A 10904-nucleotide genomic window follows, 5' to 3' on the forward strand; every position below is an offset into this window, starting at 1 on the left:
GGATCGAAGGGTAGGTCGGACATCCCAAATATGTTTGAAAACATGTTTATGATAGTTTATTATATGATAATAGTAGGGGTGAAATAGTCCCTGTGATCGGGTGAGATAGACCGGAGGGTAGGCAGGCACCCCAGAATGGCCTGACACGGGTAGTCAGCACCCCAGAATGACTTGACATGGGTAGGTCGGGCACCCCAGAATTGTGCGGCAACTTGTATGATTGTATGGTATGTGGTATGATAGGGGAACTCACTAATCTTTGTGCTTACAGTTTCAGTTTTTGTTTCAGGTACCTCTTCATCCAAGGGGAAGGAGCCGGCGGCATAGCAACGCATCACACACACATGGTTTTTGCAATGAGTTTTCTGGGATTGTACTCTGATTTATATTACTGCTCAATGTTGTGATTTCGAGACATGTTCATGATAGTTTATGGATTTTTATGATATTAACAATGTTTTCAGTAAACGATTTTATAAATTACTTAATTACAAAAAAAAAAAATTGGACTCGAAATTTGGGATGTTACATAATATGTTTATGTTAATCATCAATAACAAACAATGATTTAAAAAAAAGAGGTGCGGGCCAGCAGCAAGGATACATGTTCCCAGTTTCAATCAGCCACAACATTTTCAACATTGATGGCTTTTTATATTTTACTATTTGCTTTGCTAACATGAGTAACATCACATGGTAGTCCATTCATAATGTCTACAACCCTTTATCTAGAAAGAAATTACCCATAGTACAACTTTGCATATAATAATAACAAATCCCTATTTATTTTACGATACTAAAATTAATTTTTGTAAAAAAGGTAATTTACCTGAAAGTCACCACCACCAACAGGAGCAAGAATGCAGTGTCGGATAGAAATATAAGCTTTATCTCAAGGAACAAAACAACCCACTTGTGCCATAAGAATGTTCACACCAACGCTGTAAAAATAATTTCAAAATTCATAATTACAAAATCTTGAGCTATTTTCATATCCAATGTTAGATTTTCGTATAGAATAAAAAGAGCAAGACATAAGAAAAGATTCAAGATTCTACTTCTATACTGATATGGGATAAAGTTCCTGCCAAATATGGTAACAAAAAGGATGGAAGAAATCATGTATACCGAAACTATATAGGATTTTTGAAGGACTTCCTCTTGCTTTTATACAGTACATGGAGGGGTTTTCGTAATATTCCTCCTGCTACCCCATCAAAAAGATCTAAAGGAAAGAAGAACCGGAAAGTTACATTGAATTCAAATCCAAAGTCAGTTCCATTGTCTCTTGGTTTATTAGATGAATTATTGAAAGCTAGAAGATTTGTTATTGATCCTCCACGGGTAGGCCACAATTTGATTCTTGGAGATGTTTTGTGGTCTGATCCTTCAATGAAACCTGGCCTATCTCCAAATAAAGAAAGAGGTATTGGCTTTTTGTGGGTCCAGACTACACACAGGAATTCTTAAAGAAAAACAATCTTAAGGTAATCCTATGAATCGATTTAATAGTATATATATTGTTTGAGAATATGATCTAAGTAAATAATAGAAATCTTAAGATTTATTGCAGTTAATTATTAAGCTCCTGATGCAAGATAAAAAAAAGGTCTGGTCTAAGAGGAATGGATGAAGGGTATACAATAGATCATGTTGTTGAATCTGGGAAACTGATTACTAAATTTGGCATGGAATATACATACTTAAATTTAGAAAAATGCAACAACTGATTGAAGAAATCCATGTTCATACAACAGAAATGAAGAAAATGCAACATTTGATTGATTGATTTTGGACCAAAAACAGTAGAAATAAAAAATTGTAGTGTTCTATTGAGCGAAGTAGGAAAAAAACAACATAAATTAAAAAATGCAGCAATTTATTTGAGAGAATTGGGGGAAAATGGCAATCAATTGAATGACCTATATGGAAAAGCCTTTCTTCCCTATCTTTTTTTTTCTACGATCATAAGTAACACATACACACATACCATTTGCTCCTTCAAGAATTGGTCTAGGGCCTGAATACTCTTCAATTGGAGGCCACAAATGGTGAGGAGGAACGAAGAACACTCGGAAGACGAAGTTGACAGTACCGATCGTATCCGATCCCCAAAAGAGACCACATGCTCAACATATTACAATTCCACCAACGATTTCCAATTATCCAAGCACATCCACTGACGCCTCCATCATAGACGTCTCTGGTACAACTAAATATGTCTTTGGTGCAACTAAGGGCGTCTCAGGTACGACCGAAGGTGTCGCAGTAGCGGAGGGGACCATAAAGCCCTAATAAAAAAGCAAGAAGAAATTATAACCCTTAATATGGGAAACACATGAGAATATAAGAAGGAGAAACAGGCGACGGTATTGGTTTAGGGCATGTTAAAACACATGACAACACATCACTTCCACAATAACTTCCGCAATACATTACTTGTAAAGAAAGAAATGGACACGTGTCATTTGATTATTGGTTCCGGTAGATGTTGCCCTAGTTATTTGTTTTCCATAGAACTCATTCCTATATATATATATATATATATATATATATATATATATATATATATATATATATATATATATTAAATCATTTTTTTCATTTTGAAAAAAAACTTTACCAAATTCTCAGTTTGAGTTCAGACATACCCGATAGTGTGTTTGAATCCCTAAAACCAAAACTTTGATACCAACTTGTAACGTCCCACTTAAGACCCAAAAACTTTTCATTTTTAAATTACTAAAATAGTACATCATCCCAATTTCATAAACCAAGGTAATCAAAACTCTATTAATACATCATCATTATCAGAGTAAATCACATAATGCGGAAACATGTGGTGTGTGCTCTGCAATCATTCGGAGCTCTTCCATTTGAGAACTGGAGTACCTTAAACATAAACTAAAAATCGTAAGCACAAAGCTTAGTGAGTTTCCCTAATATACCACACACCACACATACATAGATCACATATTAGGCCCCCGCCCTCCATCGGGCCCCGTTTGGATTACAGATCTGTCAATCACTAGGCCCCGCCTGACATTGGGCCCTGCCTGATACACACATAATCATATAAACATATAATCTTACTAGCACATGCAATAATCACAAATACTATAGCATACCATACGGTTATCGAGCCCCGCCCGGCATCGGGCTTCGCCCGGTAAGCATAAAAACACATACTAATAACTAGCATACTAAAAATCGTAAGCATCGGACCTTGCCTGGTAAGCATACCATCACATAACACATGCAAGAGTCACGCATGCATCTAGCATCCTAACATATAAACCATGGGCCGACATTGGTGTCTTCGACCCGCTAAACTCAATGAGGAGAATCACCTTGCAACAATAAAATAAATTTATACCTTTTGTTGCCTCTAGAAGTCCACATATTCAAAATAAACAAGAGCCAGAAATATGTCTCCTGATTCACATCACAGAAACGGAAACACAAAAGTTTAGAAAGGACAATTACAAATTTATAGCAGAAGCAAACAATAGATAACAAATGGTCACAAATTTTACGTGAAGGCTGAAGCAAACCACAAAAATCATATACAAATCAGCATATATCAAGCTCAAACTAAGGAGAAGTCAGATATAAAAATCCAATAGATCTTTGAGAAATTGACTCTTTTTTAAATAAAAAAAAATAGATAAGAAATAAAGTAGATTTCTGAATCAAACCTAAATAAAAACAGATTTTGAACTAAAATAGAGAAAAATCGAGTCTAGTAAAACTTGAACAAGCCATTCACTACAACAGCCAGCAAGAATCAATTTTATTTCTGAAACGAAAAGCAAAAACACTAAAGATAAATCACTTCAAAAATTAGAATGAGAATAAGAAAAAGAAATCGGAATAAGAGAAATTGAACACATTTAGATCAGAATCACACCCAAATAAGAGTCGTTGTATCAGAATCACTGTATCTTGGACCTAGAATGCTTGAAGTTGAATCACAATCTTTAACCATAGAGAAATCAAAAATCCGAGAATCAGAATAAGTAAAATATTGAATTGAAACTTGGGGGTTATGTATTATCGACTGAATGTGAAAAATACGGAAATCGATTCTTACTCTTTATTTATCATAGACGTAAGGTGATTCTAAGGCATCGAATTCTCCAATCAACAACAACATGTTTCAAAGCGTCGGACGTTTGGATTTTCTATACGCAATTGATCAACGATCGATGGTTGTCTGGCGCCTAAGGTTTTCTTGCCCTGCTTTCTCACGTCTGGAAAGATCACAAGATATGGGGCTATTTTTTGGGCCACTTTATATGTAAAAGAAACATAGTTGGATGCCCCCATAAATTTGTTGCCGTGGGACTAAGCCCAAGTCACCCAGGTACTAGGTCGGGCCTGCACATGCATGTGACCTTAAACCGCATAAAGCTTGCACATTTATGCATAAGAACCTAATAACAACTCAGATCCAAAAGAAATAAGTCCTTCAAACAACTTAACTCATCAATCAACCCAAAAAGGGACCCAAAACCATGAAAATCAAGACAATAAGAGATCTAATCATTAACAAGTCAAGATTTGAACTTGATACCTCTAGGAGCTTGCAAAGTGATGAATGATTCTGGATCTCTAAGTTCCCCACCAAGCTATGAACTTCCTCTTTCTTCAATCTCGTTAAAAATGAGCAAAACAACACCAAATTCTCCTCAAGATCTCAAATGCACATCAAAGGAGGCTAAAGGACGAATTCTAGGGTTTTGGGGGCTTGGACGTTGGTAAAGAGGTCAGCCCTAATGACTTAAGGTGTTTATATAGGGTACAACACCTTAAAATAGGGTTTCCACTAACTCCTCGTACACCCCGCGTACCCTTGTACGCCCAGCATACGAGGCCTCACACTCCCTATCCACCCTTCGTAGTACATTAAGCGTACACCACATTACGCCTCACGTACTATCCTCCGTAGCAGTACACCCCGCGTACTCCCTAGGTATGCCCCGCGTACTAGAGTTTCCTCTTAAACCCTAGAGCCCTCTAAAGGTCATAAGTTTTTTGTTATAAATCCAATTCCGACAATCCTTATATCCACGAAAAGGTAACGAGAAGCTCTATGCTTTTATCAACTCATACCTGCCATAAAACTCCCTGAAAAGGAATCCAATTCCATAAAACCCGAACTGACCCTTTACCGAAATACCCATTGGCTCCAAAACACAAACCGAATACCCGAATCATCCAAATTACATCACCCGCCTCCAAATGAGAAACAATTCGGAACAGGGTGTTACACAACAGGTGGTGTTGAAGACATCGACGAGATTTAGGGCATGAATGGTGGACTCAGATTGGATATTGTAGACAACGGAGGAGAACGGAGGTCTTATATAGGATGGAGTGGCAGTAGGTGGTAGATGGATGACAAAACTGTCTTGGTGATCCGATGAAGGTGTGGAACGACGATGAGAGGTTTGGTTAATGAAAAACCACAAGAAGGTGATGATAAGAGAAACTCATACATGTATCCATTTGGATAGGGTTTATGAGGGGTGGATCCAATATTTGGTTAATAAAAAATTAAGTAAAAAAATATATTTATTATTGAAATATTTATTTAACTAATTAAAAATATAGAAAAATCTTATAAAGGTAGTATAGTCATTTTCGGTGTGGTAGACATGAAACCCACAACAAACTATAGGAACCATTCGTGTAATTTACTTTATTTTTTGTAATACTAACTTGAGTTTTCTTATTTATCGACTCTTATGAATTAATGAAAAACTATTTAACTAATTTACCATTTCTTATTTATTTTATTATTTACAATATTAAAACAATAATAATACATTATAAGTATAAAAAATACATATTTTTATTAAACATCAACTTTCAACATTATATGTAAGATAATTTTGAACTTCAAACTTTAAGGCAGAGTTTGATTTATGGACTAGACGGAGATGAAACTTGGCGACTTGGATAATATCATTTAAAATTCTAGAATTTTGAGTAATTTGTTTTGAACCATTAAATGTTTTAAGAAATATGCATATCTTTTTTTTCGTTATGTTATTTAAGCTACTAATATTTTCTAATCATCTTTTTTAATACGTATCAAATTACATATTGATGTTATCGATAACTTCTAGTAAATTTACAAAAGATATACTTTTACAAGTTTTAAAAATTCAACAAAGTTAACGAACCAGGTACCCGATATTAGAACCGCTACCCACCGGTTCTAGTTCCAGTTCCAAATAATTAGAACAGGTACCAAATAACCCGCCTACTCCCATCCTTACGAAATAGGATGTCAATGGGAAATGTAATTAGTTGGAGAACATGGATCGACATATAAATAATATTTTCATCTTTACTTCATTTATTTCCTCCTCATGGCCAACATCTTAACCAAATAACCTTCATCAACATAACCCACCATCTTAATATTTATCTCCAACTCAATAATCACCGTCAAAAATCTCATGTTTGGCATTATCTCAGACTTTTCTCCGTCCTCTTCGCCAAACAGCTTATGAGGTAAAGCTCCACTATAAAGAAAAACTGTCGTTGAAAGAAAACGGGAAACACACCTCTGGTAATGAGTGAAAGATTTTGACTTATATAGAAAACATTGTTCTTGTTTCTCCTCCCAAAAAACGAGAGCTTAAACTCTTATGTACATTCATGAGAGTTTTCGGATCAATTCCTAAACTAACAATACGCTCAACTGCTCAAGTAATGCAATTCAAACCCATGGATGAATGTAAATTACAAAAACATCTCTTTAAGGACAAACAATATTTTTGCATGAAGCAATAAGGTTCTCAAATTGAGTACAAAAAACATCACAAGATTTGATAAATCATCATATGTTAAGAGAACAATCTCAACCAAGAACAGGGAAAATTCGAGTGATATGCTCCAAGGGAATGCTGTCTGCAGTGCTTCTCTTGAGGTCTGGATGATTAAACTCATTACTTGGCAGTGAAACAAGTTGCCCTTTCCCTTGTCCCTTTGTCACTACCCAACCACTGGTTGCCACGTGGTGCTCAATAAACTTATCCAAAGACACCCCCTCAATATTAGTCGCCTGTTACACCACTCATTTTATTAAAAAGAAACAGGGTATTTACGTCTTTTACACAAATAAGGGAAAAGGGCATATGAAAGAAAACAATACCTCAGCAATAACAGTCCTCGGAACCTTTTGGTATGTTAGAGAGAGAACATTAACTGCATATCTTTGAATTGCTTGCTCAAATCCTGCATTAAAAGTATTTTTCTTTAATCTTTTTCAGCAAATTTAAATCATTTTGGATATTTAATTTCAGAAAAAAAGAGACAATTGGTGGTGATGGATGCCTGCATACCTGGCACAACATCTAGAATATGGCGGTTTTTAGCTGCTTCATCCCAAAACTGACGAAATTTGGCAGTCTGTACAGATTGTAGGATATATTAAAAAGATTAATATTTTTGGAAGACCTAAAATGCTAAGAGAATCCATATAAACACAGAAGGGTGCTACCTCAAGATAGTGAGAAAGAACTATAAGAGTCTTGAACTGCTCATCCATTTGCTGAAGATTGAAAGAAAAAAACATTTGGTCAAAATAAATAAACCACAACTGAATATATCATATGTATAAAAATATATAAAAGACCATGAGAAAAAGAAGTACCACTCTTTCTGGAATCAAAAAGAGGCATAAGCTGAAATCTGGAGCAGGCATGGCCATAAGAGCCTACAAAGAAGATTAAGTAGTGGATATAATGGATTTGGATTAGAAATAAATATAAGAGAAAGATATTTTGATACTTAAATAAATTGGAAAATACAAACCTTGATCAAAATCCGGGCAACAATCTGAGTGCTCATTCGCTCTGGCTCAAACTGTGTACAAAGATTGAAAAGATTATAGAAAGGAACTGAAAATTGATGAATAAAAATGGCAGAAAAGATTGGAAAGATTATGGAAAGGAACTGAAAATTGAGTTACCTGATAGAGGCGAAGAAGACAAAGGTTTGCTTCTAAACTGTAGGTCTGTGATGAAACCTGAATATTATTCAGCATGGTTATATAGAATCCTAGTAAAGATGTGAGTGAAGTACATAAATAGAGATACCAAAATTTCTAAAGGTAATAAATGATCCCAAAACGAAGATGTGAGGAAGTGTTAGGTGATGATCATAAGTTGATTAAAAGTATGACTTGCAAACAGATGATAGACTAAACTTCCAGTTATGGCCTATTATAAGAGCTTCAATGTGTCATCATAAACTCCAAATGTGCATGTGCTCTCAGACTTTACAAGGCCCCAATTGTTTTCAATCAAGATTATTGCTAGAAACAGAAACGACATTTAGATGTCTAAAACTATGCAGTATACACTGACAAATAGTTAAAGTAAGAAGATTCTTTTTCTTCTTCTTCTTATACAAAAAGTAAGAATGAAATTGCCGGGTACAAAATCAAAAGAAGAGACAGTGGTGATCAAAGTGATGGAGATACCACCCACAAACCCAAATCCAAGGCTATGATTGCATGGCAAAATGTAAGCAAGCAATTCAAGTGTTCCTAAAAGTTGAAAACTTGGAGTTTCTTGCAATTCAATGAACCTGATAATAAACATCAACTTTGATCCTTCTAGAATTCCTCTCAAATTGACGACGAAACTAGGGTTCCTATCTAGACACCAGTACAAGTGTAATTTGGTCCCTACGTTTAATCGAATTTCTCTGAAGTAGTTGCCTATGGCGGTGTACAAGGCATCGATGCATTTTGAGCCTCCTATTTCAGTTACTGTTCCAGGGGTAAATTGAAAGTTAGGGTTTAAGGGGTGAAAGGTTCTAGAGGTTGGAAGAGAGAGGAGAAACCATGAGCCAAAGAGGAGAAACCAGCGAAATGAGAAACAATCTTGAGAAAAAACGAATAGCAATTAAGAATGAATTAGAAAGTAGAGAGAAGAAGGGTACCTGTTCGTTGACATAATTCTCGAGGTCGGGAAGAATGTCAGGATTGTAGGGATTGACAGCAACGAGTTGCTCGACGGTGTATGACATTTGAGACTGAGATTGAGTTGGCTGCTCCCTCCCCATCTTGTTCGAGTTCTACCGGAATGTTTTCTCAGGACGACGATGGATTGGCGTCTATGTCATTGATCACTACGTTTCTCCCGTTAGGGTTGGGAATTGGGCCTTCTAATGGGCTGCATATCAATGACAATGGATCGCAATATATTCCGTAGGCCCGATACAAGTTAATTGGGTTAATTAGGTTCATCTTTTCATTTTACTAAATAAAATATTTGATTTATTTTACAATTTTATCGCATATCAAAGTATCAAACATTACCACATTTATTTGTTTATTATCTTACCATCATGTCACGCTTTGGTATGCGACTGTCTTAGGGATAAATGTTAAACCGTGTAGCAAATCATTCACAATCACACGTCGAATATTAGTTTTCATCTTTTGAAAATAAATCCTCAATTATTTTTATAATAATAAGTATATATAGGGGCGGTCCTTATAGGTGTCACACAGTGCCACCGGAAACACCTGACTTTCGTATATGCAATGCAAAAAAATTTGAATTTTTAATCTACTATTGTGTCGCTACTTTAAAAAAATATGCAACTACATAAAAGAAAATGTACCACTACATGCAAGTTTTTTTCCCGTGCCTAGTAAGAAATCATGTGTCCGTGTGACTATATAGTACATTGTTTATACACATAAAGTTTGTTTTAGTGGTTTTTAAAACCAAACATGTTTCTTGTGTGTAATAGTAATACTATTGTATAACCACACGTTGTCTTTGTGGATTAGAATCTAAAAACTAAACATCCTTGTCATAAATCCATTCAATCCATAATGCTTAAGCTATTTAAAGAAAATGAACAAATCCCAAGTTGTCATTTATATTTTCTTGTTTCCATGTCTTTTTTTGTTTCTTGTTTTGGAATTAATTTTTGCAAGCCTAACTTCTAAAGTTATGATGGAAAATCAACTCATACTTGAGTGTTGGTTCATCTCATGGAACTTGGTAGTGTTTTGTGAAGGTTTCCTTTCAAGAACAAGTTGTTTGGTAGACAAACTAACTATCTTTATCATAGGTTGAATTAGGTATAAGACCCCTTTCATGTCAATACTCTCCACTACATGGTGCAACAATATATTTATCTTCTTTCATAAATTGGATATTTCTATGTATGTATGTATTATGTATGCATTAATTATGTATGTATGTATATTAGCTTTAATATTATTGATATCAAAAAACATTGTTTAAAAGATAAGACAATGACGTTTTGGTTAGCTAATAATTTTACACTCTCAAACTAATGCTTGTCTAGAGATTACAAATTAGGCCAAGACACGTAGACAACACCATAATTTGGGTACCATGTTTTTTAAGGTTATTTAAAAGCTCATCACGTCATGATTATGAGAGTGGATTTTTTTACTAGTGGTTTGTTTTTGACTTTCGTTTATGTATTAAAAATATTGTTTTTATTTAACAAAAGCAAAGGAATAAGAGTGGATAATATAAACGAATCTCATGATATTTTTTTACCCTTTATTATAAAAGATAGGTTTCCGTTTTGGGAAAAAGAAAGAATTTTTTTAAAGGAAAAAATGATCCATGTATGAATCACATATCTCATTGACAATTGAATAAATATAACCAAAATTCAGAAGAAAAAAAAAATCTCCAAGTAGTGTAATTTTCGTAAACCAATATCTTCAAAAATTTGAGTGGCATGTTGTTTTATTTTCTCAACACGATGTCGTTTTCATGTTTGCAAAAATCTTGACATCCCGTGAAAAACTATAAAAACCTATATTTTTTTTAGAAAAACATGTATTGTCATGTCAAATAGATTGTGAAAATCAAAATCCATACTAC

General features: G+C 34.7%; 1 protein-coding gene across 1 annotated transcript; it reads right to left on the reverse strand.

Moving 5' to 3' along the window:
* Nucleotides 1-6756: 6756 nt before the first annotated feature.
* EIF3K (eukaryotic translation initiation factor 3K) lies at nucleotides 6757-9144 on the reverse strand. Its single transcript, XM_079002813.1, has 8 exons — nucleotides 8965-9144; nucleotides 7988-8044; nucleotides 7831-7881; nucleotides 7670-7732; nucleotides 7517-7567; nucleotides 7359-7425; nucleotides 7169-7251; nucleotides 6757-7078 (listed from the first exon to the last, which is right to left on the reverse strand). The coding sequence occupies exons 1-8, from the start codon at nucleotides 9085-9087 to the stop codon at nucleotides 6875-6877; spliced, it is 699 nt and encodes a 232-aa protein (XP_078858939.1). The 5' UTR covers nucleotides 9088-9144; the 3' UTR covers nucleotides 6757-6874.
* Between the last annotated feature and the right edge of the window lie 1760 nt (nucleotides 9145-10904).

Source organism: Lactuca serriola, chromosome 5 (genome assembly GCF_051521515.1).
Source record: "Lactuca serriola cultivar US96UC23 chromosome 5, Lser_US96UC23_V15, whole genome shotgun sequence".
Taxonomy (NCBI): Eukaryota; Viridiplantae; Streptophyta; class Magnoliopsida; order Asterales; family Asteraceae; genus Lactuca; species Lactuca serriola.